The sequence below is a fragment of the Nesoenas mayeri genome (assembly GCF_963082525.1).
Source record: "Nesoenas mayeri genome assembly, chromosome: 2".
Taxonomy (NCBI): domain Eukaryota; kingdom Metazoa; phylum Chordata; class Aves; order Columbiformes; family Columbidae; genus Nesoenas; species Nesoenas mayeri.
Window position 1 is genome coordinate 158,258,323 of NC_137543.1, and position 17,126 is coordinate 158,275,448.

The 17,126-nt window shown below is 38.2% G+C and overlaps 1 protein-coding gene across 1 annotated transcript in view; it reads right to left on the minus strand.

The window, feature by feature from the left end:
• The window catches only part of LOC308053378 (sodium channel protein type 5 subunit alpha-like), a gene marked incomplete at both ends in the record, with an annotated part of 32,814 nt that extends 16,500 nt beyond the window's left edge, over nt 1-16,314 (minus strand). Inside the window, 14 exons of the mRNA XM_080364228.1 lie at nt 41-241; nt 591-829; nt 2,265-2,394; nt 3,131-3,532; nt 4,063-4,245; nt 5,206-5,403; nt 5,890-6,031; nt 6,694-6,751; nt 9,083-9,295; nt 10,145-10,236; nt 11,030-11,158; nt 13,276-13,383; nt 14,966-15,084; nt 16,060-16,314. Coding sequence (XP_080220354.1) covers nt 41-241; nt 591-829; nt 2,265-2,394; nt 3,131-3,532; nt 4,063-4,245; nt 5,206-5,403; nt 5,890-6,031; nt 6,694-6,751; nt 9,083-9,295; nt 10,145-10,236; nt 11,030-11,158; nt 13,276-13,383; nt 14,966-15,084; nt 16,060-16,314 — 2,469 coding nt within the window. The remainder of the gene's footprint in view (nt 1-40; nt 242-590; nt 830-2,264; nt 2,395-3,130; nt 3,533-4,062; nt 4,246-5,205; nt 5,404-5,889; nt 6,032-6,693; nt 6,752-9,082; nt 9,296-10,144; nt 10,237-11,029; nt 11,159-13,275; nt 13,384-14,965; nt 15,085-16,059) is intronic.
• Nucleotides 16,315-17,126: the final 812 nt, after the last annotated feature.

Here is a 17,126-nt window from a genome sequence, read left to right on the forward strand (position 1 = left end):
ACATAATGCTTTATACAATTGAGTAAGCATGAGGCATTACCAGTCTGAAGGATCGTAAAACCGTGAAGGTTCCTCCTCTTTGCCTTCCTTTCTTGCCTTTGTATCTGGGTAAACTTAGTTCAATTAAACTCAGGGTGACAATTACACTGTCAAAAATATTCCAGTGCTGCTGAAAATAATAATAAGGATCTAGAGCAATGATTTTTAAGACCATTTCTGCAGTGAAGATTCCTGTAAAAACCTGTGGCAAAGAAACAGTAGCATCAGCCCAAAAGTTGCCATGAATTTATCTTATCTTTAGGTCCTTTTCCCGTAAATAAAGTAACTATTAATGGGCAGGTCAACAAAATCCATTTTTATGAACTCCTAATGCACTTTCAGTTAAAAGAGAAGGATTGTTTTCTGATTTCTGAGGAGTGTGTTAGAAACACATCAATAAAACCTGGGATTTGTCCATATTAGAAATTTAGAGTTTATAAATGCACAGTCTGCTAATCTTTAGTTTTTACACTTACTCTTGATGTCTCAAGTAGAAACACCCATCAATCAATCCCTGGTATAAAATGTCACGTAGTTGAGAATTTGCTTACCAAGTTGCCTACTTTAAGCATAAATTTAAACTCTTCTGACATATTGTTGTGCTCAAGTGCCATGAACAAAGTATTCACCACAATGCAAACTGTGATGGTGAGATCAATAAAAGGATCCTTTATGAAAGCGGCCACTTTTTTCTTGATTCTCAACCAAAGTGGACAACAGTCCCAAATTAGATACTTCAAAGCAAAATCTTTCAGGCATGGTGGGCATCTCCGCTGCGATTCTTCAAGTTCTAAATGCAAAAGAAAACCCCAATATGATTAAATAGTTATCACCGAGCAAGATGATGAAATAATAACTTCAAGTACTCAAAAGGCCACAGAAGAAAAAGGAAACCCCACATTTCACACAGAGTACCGAAGCTTCCCTGTACTTTCTACCATTCATGTAGTCCCTATGTCTGCTAATAAACACAAAGATAAAATTCAGAGAAAATTGGATTCAAAACTCATTGACGCAAACTTAGTTCAAAAGACTTTGGATCAGATTTTATTTGTGCTCGACTCAAACTTGTGCTATAATCATCTGGCTAAATACAGATGTTTATGATGCAGAGGCCACATTGCAGCCTCTTGCACCAGGAGGTCTTTATAGTCAATATAGCAGCTAAGACACTTCTCACCTTCTCCTTACATAGATGTCTAGGACACTGGGTCTACCACACCCAACATCTGTCTCCTTTGACTCTCAAGGGAGTCCAGAGAGTCAAGGTCAGCTGTGGACATTCTGGTTTTAGCTGAGGCAAATCCAAACCACAGTGCCTTAAATTTGGCCTTAGGCCACTTCTACTGGAAACGACTGGTGCAAGTTGCCATACCTCTACATTTTCTATAGGTAAACATGGGATAGAAGCTGTTTTGGCTTTGTCTTTTACATGGTCAAATAGAAATCTCATAGCCTTTCTTTCTTCATCATGAATATTAATGGTTCCTCCAAAATGCTTTTGACCCTGATGAAGTCCTATGCAAGTTCATTGACAAACTGGAGCTTACTTAAAGCTAAATAAAAGCACAGCAGGAATTATTAGTAATCTGAGTTTTGATGACCTGAAAATTTTTCAAAGATCAGATGAACCGTTTAAAAAATAGAAACCAAAGGCAAGCCTTCCTCATCCTGGTCTCCTGGTCCAGAAAACAACTAAAAAATTTAGTGTGAAATTTTTCAGAAATTGCAACAAAACCATGAGTCAGCATGTCAGTGACCCCCCCCTCCTCCCCCAATTCACCTGGAAAGGTAAGTTAAAAGAATAAAATAGTGAGGTTAAGTATTCAAAACCCAGAAGTTCCTATAATCTTATTGTTAGATTCTGCACACCTGTGTCTCTGCCACTGACACATCACCAGTCACAGTGTCAGAAGGAGAAGACAGTATCCTAGTCCTGCACCTCAGATGCCAGAGAAACTCCTTCCACCCACTCTCACTCCTATCCCCATCACTGTCCTACGAAACGAGATTTTACGATAGGCAAATGCTGTGCTCCAGTACATGAACACTGTGTGATAATGTGTTTGTTGGTTTTTATTTTTTTCAAAGAGCCAAATTAATGACAAAATTCCTAGCTACGCACCTACAAATCTCTGTTAACCTTTAGGAAGCATATTGACATTTTGGTTTTTCATGCTAGCATTACCTTAGGACTGAAATAAGCATAATGAGGAAGCACTTACCCTCCAAGACACTGGTAATTATACTGACTGCACTTGCTGCCCTTTGTCTCTGAAGTGCCTCATTAAAGTGCTCCACTGACAGACGAGGAGGCAAGTGCATCATGCTGCTCTCATCATTTACAGCTGGCTGCTTAAAGAAGGAAACATAATTAGGGAGATACCACAGGAATAAAATTAAGTAGGAAGTGATGATGGGTAACTATGAAATTTAATAGGGACGATGACACACAGCCAAATAAATGTACCTTTATACAAGAAGTAATAGATTTTGAGACTGAAGGTCCTACTCTTCAGTAATAATGCTGCAGTAAATGGATCCTGCAAGCACGTAATAGCAACAAGGCAAGCACGAACCTTGGAAATAAGTGTATGAGGGAAGTAAGCCTAGGAAACATTCCAGATACTAATGGAAAAGGAAAGATGGGGAATAAACTTGTAGAAAAGCCTCTCTACCCACTTGGGGATCTTACAGACAAAGCTGCTGCGTGATGCTAAAGGTGCTGTGAAGGAGAAAGAAATTACAGGTGCTGCTCAAAATTACCCCCTGGACAGTGCGTGGGATAAAAAAGATTCTTTGGTGACTTTTAATTCCAGCACTAGGAACCTTCAAAAGTGTGTTAGTACAGGTTGTGCAAAGCAGAAAACCGGGGTTTATAACAGGAAGGCTGAAGCAATGAACTCTAGTTTTTGGAAACTCATCAGAATATTAAAAACCACTTTCTACTGACGACTTATAAACTCCCCATGTCAGTATACATAATTTCACATCACTCTTTGCCATTTCACTGAAACCCTTAAGACAAGAAAACCCCACCATTTATGAAGAAACCACAACAGGAAGTATATACTTTGTATATTTTACTTACCATATCACCCTTTCCTGGGTCTTCCACTACTGGGGGAAGCATTACTCCTTCTGAAGACACCAGATCCAGACTGTGCACCTTGCTGGTTCCTCCTCCCATCACCGAGATCACCCCATTGCAGTCGTCCACGTTACCCCTCTTGCTGCTTTGCCCACAGTTTGGGGTACCAGGGCGAGAGCTGTGGCTCATTTGGCTTTGGACACTGGAGCGTCTTCCCATCTGCGTGACCGACAGCGACCGACGCTGGATGTCGTGTTCCCCAGCACTGTGCGTCTCCTCAACACCAAAATCTGTCCTGGAATCAATTTCTAAAGCGGGTGTTTGGAAATTAAACACGCTCCCGTGGCTAAGCCTGCGCCTCTCCTGATTTGTGTTGGAACCGTACACCAGGCCAAGGAAAGACTAAAAGCCCAGGGGAAAAAAGAATAAAGAGAGAATGGCATAAAATCATAGATAAAATTTTTGGGAAGCAATAGATGCACATTTCCTATCAATGACTGCAAGTCCAAAACCTTTATTTCATTTAAATTTTTCAAGAAGGATTATGCTTAGATTTTGAAGGGCTGATAATAAAATCCTATCAGCTGTAGCAGCTAATTTTGTGATAAGCTTTATATTTAAAGTAAGAAATTTTTAACAGAGAATGATGGCAGAAAACGTAAATTCTAATAGTCATTCACTTTTTCCTATTTCTCAGTGTTATGGAAAGTGTATTTGAACTGTTAGAACTTTCCTTCCATCCTTTGTTTAGAATATTTCCTTTTCAAAATAATTTTTACGTATAATTCAATCTTATTCCAAAAGGTTGTTTATTTTAAAGATTTAAGAGTGATCAGTGTTTGTAATAGGATTTGTTTTGTGCTTTCAAGCAATTTATTTTAGTATTAAAATTGGAAAAGCTGTAAGTATCTCAGATTCAGACAATAGATTACCAACTTTCGTTGAATGTCTGTGGACTGTGACTTGGGGAACTGTTGTTCTTCTTCATTATCTTCTATCCCCAAGGACTTGTTTCTCATTTTCCTATTGCTTCTCTCTTTCATTTCTTTGGTAGACAGAGAAGAGGCTCCAAAGGAGCTAATTGACAGGATATCAATTCCTTTAAGTGCCAATGACTGAAATTTAAACAAAAACATGGATAATATTTTGGCTGGATGCTTTGAATATAAGCAGAAAGAAGACACTTCTGTGCTCTATATTATTTCCTCTTATTAAGCTGTGTTCCACAAAACTCTTTAAAAATCTTCCAACAACACTAAAAGAAAGAGGAGAGAATTTCCCCAACATATGGAGGACTGAACAATTTGCTATTTGCAGTAAGTTACATGATTACATGTATTGGGCCTGCCAGGGGCAAAATAATTACATTATACCTCCTATTCCTCCATATGGCAGATTTGCTTACAATAAAAATACTCAGTTTGAAAATAATACTGTAGAACATATCCTTTTCCCCAAATAAATGCTAGAACAGCATTAAAATTCTGTATTTTCATTGGAGATCCTTGGGACTATATTCACGCTGTGGCTGACTTTAATTTCCATACGGAATTTTGGACAATGTTATCAAAACACAGGAGTATTTTGTTCCAGAAGCCTCTGAGCTATTTCAGTTACCAAAAGACTTTTCATTCAACTGCAATGTTTTGCTTCAGATGTTAATGCAGTTGATCAATGGAACTACTGTATATTTCTCTGCTCAGCTGTCCACAATGATAAATGAAGAAAAATTTAAAAATATCTACATTTTCTTTTGGAAACAGATAGCTGACAGAATTTTGCATTTTCAATATTTTAAAATACTATTTTTGAAACATTGAAATATATTTTTCTTACAGTAACAGCAGCCTTAAATGTTCATTATCCACAAAAAAATTAATTCACAGGAAAAATACACAGCTGAACAAGGAATTGCTCCTGTAGCTCTTGGAATCACTGCTTTCTGTAAGTTATCACTTGCTCCTCTTCCCACAAATGACTACTGTATACTCCTGTATACAAGGAGTGATGCTTTTTCTTATGTGTCTGACAACAAAGCACTGAGACTAAAGCTTGCAAGGGAATAATTTATGTACCTCCTGCTCCTTCTGTAGTAATTCCATGGCTTCCCGAAATTTCTTTTCCTTTGCCTCCGTTTCAGCAATGGTGGCCTTGTTCTGGTCTTCGTATGCCATTGTCACTACAGCCAGAGTCAAGTTGACTAGATAAAATGAGCCCAGAAAGATCACCAGCATGAAGAAGAGCATATACACCTTCCCAGAAGCTCTGAGGGTCTGTAAGTAACACACCCCAGAGATAAAAATTACCATAAAAAATACAAAACAGGCTTTCAGTGCGTCTCTGAAATTCTTTAGAAGCATTCGGCTTCCCAGATGCAATGCTTTGGGAAGCTTAAATCGAAATACACCTTCCTTGGCCCTCTTCTCCTTCCTCCTACACCATCACCTGTGAATCACTGATCTCATACCCCATAAGGACAACTGATGAAGCATTGTTGTATTTTTAGAAGATAATACAGGACTTTTTTAGTACTTTTTTTAAGTCCCTAAACCAGCAGGGTGAGAGGCCTGTTACTGAGAAGCTCTACAGCATCCCTTTCCTAGGAGTCTCAGCTTGTGGGAAGGGAGAAGGGAAGATGTGGGCTCGATGACTTGCAGCTCCTGCTTTTATTTGAGTTTTCTTGTCCTCGCTACACATTTTCTGCCTCGGCTTTTCCTCTCCCTGGAAAATCAGCCCTAAATTACGCACAAAGTTGGTACCTGCTGGTACAGACGCTCCCAGTAGTCCTGGGTCATCAGGCGGAATAAGGAAAGAAAAGCCCAGCCAAACGTATCGAAACTAGTGAAATCGTAATCAGGATTTGGTCCGATTTTCAAGCATATATAATCTGGAGGACAGACCCTAGAAGTAATAATAAAAAGTGGAGCTCTTTTAACCATGCACATTTCAAATAACACTTCAGCTCATGTGAGATTTCTGATTATTATTCAGCTCTGCTTTTCATTAGATCGCAAACCAATTTTCTACTCTGGGTAGTATTGGCTGGAAAATGGGATGGAGAAAGCAGCACCCATTACCCAGCAACAAAGGAAGAAGCCAAATCACCAACCCAGGACAATCCTTTCTTCACCAGCCCTCATCCCCAGACCCTCCCTGCAAAGCAGTGACATTGTTCACCCTGCGCAAACCTGCCCTCCAAAATCCATGTTCTGTTTTTCTAGTTTAAGACTCCTGAGCCTTTACAGAGAGGAGGGCAGCTGTCCTGTGATATATCAGATCCTTCGTGTTTTCGGTTCTCCCGTACATCCATGGGGAAGAGAAAGACAGCACTTCTGGAAGGGCTTAAAGGGTTTGAAACCTGAATAAGCCAATTTCAGGTTCATGTTTCATTCTCTGAAAGTATTAAGTTGTCTGACTGTTTACTGCATTTTCTTGTGTGTGTTCCTGTTTCTGCATTCAAGGAAAGCCTGGAATTTCTGCTTGTGTCTTTTATGGCTGAGCTAATCCAGAAGCACTGAGGCAGAGAAAACTTCCAAACAAGAGATATTCATGCATGCACTTACCCAGCACCAAGACCACATAGCAAAATATCTGAGGTGCCCTCTTTCTTAGCAAAGTATACTATAAAAAAGGGGAAACAAAATTAAAAACAAGCACTTTCTAGCCTCAATCCTTTAATATGTGCAGTGATGAGTAACCTGTAAGCAGATGTGCACGCACAGACGCAGGTTTCCCATGCTCACAGTAACACCAGATTGCAAGATGTCCTGTACTCATTTATAGACATGCATATGTGTATACACAAATTTCAGACCAAAGGCAGTCTTTAAAACACAATTTTTAAAAGTATTTTTTCTTCGGCCACATCTGCATAAAGGAAATTAAGAACTGGAAGGCACAGTCTCAAGCACAGTCACTGGTGTGGTAATCATTACCACAAATTCTGGCAGTTTTAGCCTGTAGCAATTAACTCTCTCCAGGGCAGCATATAACCATCATTTGGGGTTGCATGGACCAGTTCTGTTTCCTAAGATCAATAAAAGAAAAACCCTGCTTTGAGGAGGGAAAAAAGAATATTTGGCTGTGTGGATGTACTTTATGCCACATCACTGCTCTGCTGAGCCGAGCAGCAGGTCCTAACCCTTCTTAGCTGAGAAATACAGATTTCTCCATTAGGATGCTGGAGCTGTACGTTTTTTGACCTCCTCCCCTGTTTCTCTTAGCAGGAGTTACTCTGATGCATGAGCAAGCAGCAGACTGAAAGTGATCACTTTACTGCTAATAGCTAATTAACCCCATTAAGGTATGGGTTTGTTATCCCGGATGCAAGGGAGTTCTCATGTCTTCACTGTGCTTCCCAAACCTCACTTATGCTTATCAGGTAAGACAGCAAGATTCAGAGCCAGGAGGAATCTTTAGTATCAGCTGTACCATACCATAAAAATATACCATAAAGGAATTAGTCGCTATCTGGGCTACCTTCCATCCATTCTTTTAAGAAGATTCAGCGACTGAACTTCAGGGAATCATAACAACACAGAGTTCTCCATGTTGGGGATGGGAATGTCACACAGTCAGGACCTTAAAAATGTATGAAGCAGCCCATAAAACATATACAAAAATAAATTAATAGAACACAGGTCTTACAGTGCTGTAAGTCCTAAATCCTGTATGAAAGTCATCTTCTAGCTTTCACTTAATGTATCTGAGCCCTCCTGTTCCTTTTGCCACCATTGCAAATCACTCTGCACACAAGATGCGTGGCATAGGATGTGAACAAGACAAAGCTTGTGAAGAAACACAGATTTTTAATTTCTTGAGCCCTACTTTCTCCAGGCAATTGCCTTTATACATCTGCAATGTTCTGCATTAAAAAAAAGAGAAAAATATATTTTTGTTTCCTGTTTCTTCAGCACAGAAAATTAGTACTTTTAGCTAAAGTTTGCCACATCCATGGCATCTTGTGTACTACTCTAGTCACTGCCTGGTTTCTTTTGAAATTTGCTTTCACTTAGGATTTTTACAGTATTCTGTATATGTGAATGACTTATGCGTGGTTTTTGGTAGGTACAAGAGTGCCTTTTAAATTGTATTTTCTCAAAAGCTTTCCATACAAAGACTTCCTCCCCCTGGACTATGAAGTTATTAAAGAAATCCTGCCTGAACAAATCTTCTACATGGAGTGTATACAAACAGCAATCCTGTGTGTATTTTCTATGTATTTCAACATTTCCCCTGGCAGAATGCTTTTCTCCCTATATAACTGCTGCTGTGTCTGAACTTGCTGGTGGAGATTTTCTTCAGTGATGAAGCCTTCTTCATGTTTCTGGCACAGACATTGTTCACTTTGAGTGTATTTTTTTCATGTGTATTGAGGCTTTTCCTTTAGCACAAGGCTTTTCCTTTCTGAAATGCATCTTAGAGCTGCTCTTCCTCTGAGAACACTTTAGTGCATTTTCAGATCTCTGCTCTATGCTTCCGTCACCAACCTCAGTCAAGACACATACATAAAAGATGTATGTTGTATATATCTTAAAAAAGACATAAGATACATATGACACGAAGAGGAAAGTAACTTTCCTCTGTTTCAAGCTGAATAGTAATTACTGGGCAGCAAAATGAAGACGTATGGAGTCTTCAGCATATAATAAAAGGCGAACATTGGGGAATTACAGCAGAGAATGAGCTAATGTGTGTTTCAGTTATTGTCATAACATTCTGGGAAACAGCTGGACGTTACTGGAAAATTTGGGAGTGCTATTTCTTATAATGAAGGGAAAGGATACATCCCTGGATGCCTGCAAGCTGCTCTGGCACTTTGAAGGCCATTATCACATAGTTACTCCTCAAAATATCAATCATCAAAACATCAATAACATTTACAGCAGTGGTTATATATGCGCACATAGGTGTCTATACTGTCATCTAAAAATAATTAAGGAGAAAAGTTACCTGTGTCATTAGCAAACATTTCATAGGATTCATAGGTTTTGTTATAAATTTTTCTGGCCTCTGTAGAGTTGCTGATGCACTTTTGTCTTAGATTGCCCTTAAAAAGCTGGAGGCCTATGAGGGCAAAGACACTAAGGCAGAAAACGGTCAGGATCATCACATTGGCAAGTTTCTTAACAGACTGGATGAGTGCCCCTACTATGATCTTGAGTCCTGGAAAGATAATATATAAAGGAAAAGGAGGATGGAAAACTGAGATTCACACGTCACACTCGATTAGAGTTAATACAATGTATAACAACCAAAGCACCAAAATTGCTGGATGATACATGGCAAATATATTTGCAATGCAAGTATAGCTTTGTTGTGAGAGTGATTAATATAAGAGCAATATTTTTTTTCCTCATTTGATTGACTCTACAATTCCAGATGTTCCTTTAATCTGCGTTAAATATTTAGGCAAGGATGAGGAACCAGAGGTAGTCTAGTCTTTCTTATGCAGAAAGAGTAATATGCATAATTCAAAAGTGTTTCCAACACTGCTAATCTGTGAAGAAACTGGAAACACAGGAAACAATAATGACTATGGTCAAAAAGACCAGAAAGTAAAGACAGAGGCAACCTACTTGTTCTTAATTTGTATTTTGTCATAAGAAAAACAATCCACTGGCTTTATAGCTAAGGGAAAAGTGAAAAAAACCCTTTTCCCAGGCATGAGGTCAGATGATTAATAATAAAGTCCATTCAGTCACCAGAGGTGTTTCTGTTGAACCATAACACAGAGACCAGCTAGAAGAACATTCTGTAAAACTGATATTATAAAGCGTTAATAAAATCTTTAAAAGCCTGACAAAAATAAATTAAATACAAGATTGTTTCTAATGCTTGATTTATTCTGGTTGGGCCAGGTGAAATGAGACACTATTTGTGTCCACAAACTCAGCCATGTCTGCAACCAATGAAAGATACAGAAGAAAAAAGAAAGCAAGCCCCAACATTCTTAATAGACCAAAAAAAATCAGTTGTAATAGCAGAAAATACTCAGCAAATAGGGTGTCTTACCTGGGACTACTGAAATGGTTTTTAAAGCTCTCAGAACCCTGAAAGTCCGAAGGACTGACACACTCCCCAACTTACTAAATGCTCCCACATACCTGTAAAGTCAGAACATGATATGTCAAGTGGTTGAATGGAGTAAACACGACAATTATTTTACAGTGGTTATTCTTAACCATCAATCCTGAGCATATTTTAAATATTCATAAACTACATATCAAGGATTTGTCTGAAGAATTCTAAAATAGAAACCCGTTTCCTGATTATTAGGTAATTCTTGGCTTGTGCATGGCCGCTTTTTTTGTCAGCGTCTTAAAATATCATGCATTTAAAATACAATCAAAGATAACACTCAAAATTATTCAATTCAAGCTGAAATGCTAACTGAACTGGCTTGATCTCCCTTCTGTAGCCGCACCTATACAGTATAAAATTTTTCTAATTACTGCAAATTGAAGCTCAAACTATGATTTGTGGAGATAAAGACCTCAAATTTAATCCACCGGCCTGGTGTCTATACATATCGCTCTCTTTTAATGCTTACACTTTCATTCACAGGATCAGTATATCTGTGTTTGACAGCTCAGCTATTACGTTTAACTGATTAAAATGCACTGGTTCATGTACATTCACGACAGAGTTTATCTTGCTCTGCAGAATTCTATTCCCTTCTTGAAAGGCTCACACATTTTTTGTATAGTGAGGCAAAGAGTTAATGTCCTAGATAGTTTCAGATGCAATTAGGACCCACAGAGTTTGGTTTGGGCTTTTCGTGGGGTTTTTGTTTGCTTTTTTATTTTTACTGCAAACATCCTTTTGAACCACAGCAACAAGAACTTCAAACACAGAGCGCAAACGCAGGTAATCCATATTTTATATGTTCCCACTTACGCCATAACAATAACACTGAAATCCAGCCAGTTCCACGGATCTCGAAGGAAAGTGAATTCATTTAGACAGAATCCTCTTGCCAATATTTTTATCAATGATTCAAAAGTGTAAATGCCGGTGAAAGTAAATCTAAGGAAGTGAGAAAAGTGCCAAAGGAAAATAGCAATATTAGCAATTAACAGAAGAGACACAGCAAATTTACTGTCTAGGCCAATAAACAAAGTCAATACTGCAGAAGCAATGGCAAGATTGCAGTTGTTTTCAGTGCATTCTGTCAGTATCTGACTGATACGGTGGTTAACTGCAATCTGGACATGGCTATTAATGTGCACACTTGTGACAATGTTTTTTTGGCATTCAACAATTATTTTCAGATTCTTTCATGTGAATCTCCATAATTTAAAAAACACAAAACTCATAGCTACTTGGTAAAATAAAGATCAACATTTGTATCTTCCTCTCGTTTCAACTGGCCAAGCGAATGTGGGATATGCTGTGTGTTATTTACTTTAGGCATGCAGCATCCATTTCTGTGCAGAATGTTTAAAACCCTTAGAGAAACACAAAGTACAGGATTTTCAATTTAAGATGACAATTATTCTTATTAATGGAAAATTATCAGTAAAAGCTCTTCTGGACTTGGTGAGTGCACTTATCATTTCAACAAGGCAGCGATCTCCCTACAGGATTCAAAAGGCATTCATTTGGCAGTCAGCAAACGCACTAAGAAATTATATGGATGTAGCAGTTCCCTTTTCATTTGGAAAGAAGTATTCTGAAATTATTGTTGAAATGCATCTGGACAGTATTTTTGATGCCAACAGCAGATAAAACTCTTATCTAACCTTTAATGCTGTCATAGGTAAAGAAGTACTTCAGCATCTTCTGGAGAGATGTATATTAATACCATGTAGTATCTTGTTCCTGCTTGCATGAGGATTTGCCATTCCCAGCTCTTTCAGTATCACGTATCATGAGATAGTCAGAAACAATTCCAGAGCTATTTTTAAAATTAAATATTTTGGAATCTTTTCCTTTGGATTAGGTGTTAGAATTGTCAGGGTTCATATGCTAACATTTTTTTATGCCAAACTGAAAAAAATGAGATCTGAAATATTCTTAAAAGAAATAAAAACATGGGATTATCTATCTTAGATGTGGCTGTAAAGGCATGGATTTATTGTGATTTAACTTTGCAAGTGTCAGCAGCGCTGAAGATACGCGCTTTGCTTCTCAAGAGTGTCCTGCAGGCCGGGAGCTTCTGACATAATGTTTTATTAGAGCAAATAGTAAGTGTTTCAATATTATTAGAAAGTATTTTAAAAGACAGCAGCTCTTGATGCACTTCATCAGCATCAGCAACAATGGGAAATGTTTCTGGAAAAAGAGAAAATTACTACTAAGTTGCTTCAGAAAGTGGGATAATGAACTGGAACACTGGTACAGTAATGTAGTTCAGCAGTGGAACTTAATTTACACTCACTCTCTCCTGTAACTCCACCATTACTGAAGTTATTGAGTTTTGAGACAAAAACACTCCATCAAAGAAAAAAAAAAATACAAAGTTCTAACACACATGACTTTCCTTCTAAATCACCTGCAAATTACAAGTGGAGTCCTTCAGGGATCCATACTGGGACCAGTATTGTTCAACGTCTTGATCAATGACACAGACAGTGAGACAGAGTGCACCCTCAGCAAGTTTGTGCACAACACCAAGTTGAGTGGTGTAGCTGATGTGCCTGAGGGACAGGATGACATTCAGAGGGACCTGGACAAGCTCAAGAATTGGGCCCATGCGAACCTCATGAGGTTCAACAAGGCCAAGTGCAAGGTCCTGCACATGGGTTGGGGCAAACTTCAGTATCAATACAGGCTGGAGATGAAGGGATTGAGAGCAGCCCTGTGGAGAAGGGCTTGAGGATGCTGGTGGATGAAGACTGGACGTGAGCTGGCAACGTGCACTTGCAACCCAGATGGCAAATTATATCTTGGGCTGCATCAAAAGAAGCATGGCCAGTAGATTGAGGGAGGTGATTCTGCCCCTCTGCTCTGCTCTGGTGAGACCCCCCTGCAGTGCTGGTCCAGCTGTGGGGTCCTCAGTACAGGACAGACATGGACCTTTTTGAAGGTTGCTTCCAACCTAAACCATCCTTTGATTCTAGATCAAATGAAGTTTGGAAGACAAATACCAATAATTCAATATAACTACAGAATTAAAAACATACATACCCACAGATACTTACTCAACATACTTGTTCCATGAAGGAGATGAAGACGACTTAGCGGACTCAGTCAGAGCCATGAACACACAATTAGTTGTAATAGTGCACATAATAAAATAAGTGAATAATGTAAGTCACAGGAGTGAAGGCAAAGAATATGACATTGATTTAGAAATGTAACTAGATATATTATCAGTCATAGATGTAGTATCTAGTTTTTAGTTTAAAGCATATGTAAGAACAGCATGCACATGGATTTGCTGATTTTGAGTCACATGAGATGACAGTACACTACTGTTGCTATTCATACCATCTGGACTTCTGTATGGTCCAGCAATTTACTGTGCAAAGCATTGCAAACTTTGCAAAAGGATCCCAAATCACTCAAAGTTTGGGAGAACTGATAGATTTTTAGTTTCATTTTATAGCATAAAATTTAAAAACATGCCCAAGGTCATGCAGGTGAAGCCTAAACCTTACTCTAAATTGGTAGAGCTGCACTCTTCTAAAGGGACAGTGTGAAGCCTGTCAGGATAATGGCAGGTGTCTCAAAGGACATGAGATTCCTATATTGGGCCACCTCTTGGAGTTGCCCAGCTGCTCTCTGGGACCTTCTGAGTACAGGATATGAACAGGAATTTGGGAATCTAGCTCACGTGTAGACATCTAAGCTAATGCACTCAGCTCTGGAGCTGAATATCATGCCTTCTGTCCTATCACAGGTTTTGGCAATCCAGAAGGTAAATGTCCATGGGAAAGACATCCAGCCTTTCCATCATCCATCCTCTCCATCCTCATGAAAACCTCTTGGCGTTAGCTCTAGGCGTGGTCAAACTGTCACAAACCCAGGAGCTGGACCACTAGTGTTGAAATGTCAGCATCAGCCAACTTGCTGCCCAGGAAAGGTCTCGTATGAGAAGCATCACTCCTCTGGGGGTGTCTGTACCCTGCTACGATGACAACTTCAGGCCCATTGCAGCTCACTCAGCAGGAGAGGGCTGGAAAATCCACACAGGGACACCACAGACTCAGCACTGGGCCTGTTTCCACTCTTAATTGACCGCTTTATTACTCTGATTTAACTCCCTAGAGCCAAACTAGAGCAAACCAATAGTGATTCCTGTCCCCCAGATTTGACATTTGAGATGAGATCTATATTACCTTTATATTCCAAAGGCATTCCTGCAACAGCATCCCTGAAATTTTCACTTTCATATCTCTAGGATATTTACATTTTTAATCTGATTTCCTAATGAAACTAAATTTGCATAATTTTTATTCCTATGTGTTTTCATGTGTTCCTGCCTATCTCAGCCTATTTTTCTTAAAATTAGCCAATGGCTACTCAGCTTGGGCACATCCCTGCAATTTGGGTAAACAGAAGAGGATAGAGACCTTATTAGTCTTAAGGAGAAAGGCTTCAGCATGATATATTTTTTTGAGGCAGCAGGTAATCCACATCAAAGATCATTCTCAAAACACAAATCTGTAGAAAATTAGGCTTCAGTACCCGCAGTCTACACAAAACTATTTATTTCTAGGTAGAACAAGAGCATAAGACAATAAAAATTTCCAAGGTAATTCATAATCAGAAGTAATCTGGAGTGAATCAAAGACTAGATTTGTTCAATGTTCTAAAATATAAAAGCACAGGATTACATAGGTTTTTGTAATGAAAGAGAGGAAATGAAACAAACAAAAAAAAGGATATGAATGTACTAAAATTTTAATTGCTGTTCTTCGGATTGGGTGGAAAGGACTGAGGATCCATAAGGCACGTGTAGCAGTAAATCTGAAGATTGTTTTCTGTTTGTTTAGCACTATGAAAACCTTTAAAGAAATAAAGAAATGAAGTTTTCAGGAAAGCGAACAGGAACATATTTTTATACTATATCCTGTTGTATCAGTGATGAGCAAGAGCTTGTTGTTAGCTTTAATCTGTTTAAATGGGAAGACTCTTTGTAATACTTGACTATCATCATAAACTGATGAAAGAGTTAATGCCTATTAACAATCAAGCTGAAAAAAAAACCATCCTCAACATGAACTTACTTTTTAAACCTTAAGACTTGTGAAGAGTTGTGTGAAGAACTAATCTTGCTTGTGACTTTTCTCTTAAAATAAATTGAACCTCTCATTGAGTCAAGATACACATAGGTGGAAGGAAGAGTTGCAGCCTTTATCATTATTTGCTATTGTTGATAGTGATCCTCTAGCTCTAAGACTGTAGAAATTAGTTCAAATTATCAACTACTCCTGAAGAAATAAGCTTAATTTCTAATGGATTATTTCCCGTTTCTTTGTTCTTTATTGAAAATCATATTCTTCAATGCTTCATAACTAGAATATAGAAATTTAATAAGTAGGCAAATGTTTCAAAATAATGTATATACTTAGATGATAATTTATTATACATGTAAATGAAGCATAAGTATTGAGACAAAGAGGAACACATTGTCTCAAACCCTAAAATTTAAGAAAATTTACAAAATTACTATAATTTCTTGTAGATCTGACTCAAAACCTCGTTTTCTTTTATCCATTTTATTTTTCTGCTTCCATTCTGATTCAAATGTTAATGAAGTTCCTATTATTTACTGTCTATAATTAAAACTTAAGGTTTTTTCAAAAAGGTTACACCATGTCTTTCAGCTGTGCCAACTGCTTGTATTATTATAACCTAGAAAGGGACAATAGTTTTTCCAAAGGGTTGTAAGCAAAACTGTTTAGTAGATCATTCACATAAACAATTCTTATCAACACAATAAACCAAATTAAAATCCAAGCATCTTGGTTGGCTCTAACCTTACTATCTTTGTAGTATGGGTCGATATCCTCCAGCGGTTCCCCAATGAGGTCTGGAGGAGGATTTCCGTAGAGAGCTGGTAGCTTCTGGAAAGCTTTTAGGTCAAGTTGAGGACGCGGTTTCTCCTCAGGTTTCTGGTCTACGGTATTTCTTCGACAGTTCCTCTTGGCAGCAATTCTCTTTTTGATAGCAGCCAAAGATTCATGAGTGAATTTATGGAAGTTGTTGGTACCAGGTAGTAAGAACTCAGCCATTTTTCATTCTTTTCCTATCACTGGCTCTGTCCAAATAATGAAAACAAGTAGAAAGAAAGTGAACTTCAAAACAGGTAAGTTATGAAAACTAAACTATTGGTTGCACATACATGCCTAATAACATAAACTTTCTGAGCCATCAGCTTCTAAAAGGAAAAAAAAAGATATGATCAATACCTTTTTCAGTGAGATGTCTTTTCAATAGTTTTTTTTTTAAATATGTATATCTGATAGGATGTGGGCAGACCTCTATAAACTCAAGAGTGTATTTAGAGCATCTAATTTAAGAAACCTATTATTCTAAATGCTCTTGAGCTGTTCAGAAAAAGTCTAAGATGCTGGTTTAACCCCGTATTTGGAAATGCAATAGTAAACCCCACTGATCTGTAACAACATCATATATGTGCAAGCTGCATCTGCAACAGAAGGACCAAGTATTAAATAAGCTAGTGCAGATGTATATACTCAGAAGGAGAATCCTTCCTGGTGGTGTCAGCATCAGAACAAGCAGTGTCTAAGCATCAGAAGCAGAAGGTTTAACTCCTGACCCAGAGTTAACACTGAAACACTGACAATGATCAGGCACAAAGTTTATATTTTATGCCTGCTTGTCAGAACAACAAAAGTGCGACTATATCAGAAAAATATTTTGCACTATTTAATGGAGAATTTTGGTCCGGTATTGGATGTGATCCATTCGACTAAATGCTACTTGAGTCCATACTTTGGGAGTACATTAAATCCAACCTTCTACTTTAACGCTGTGAAAGGCTTCAAAGCAAGACCATGAAGTGTATCAACAGTGAGAAAAC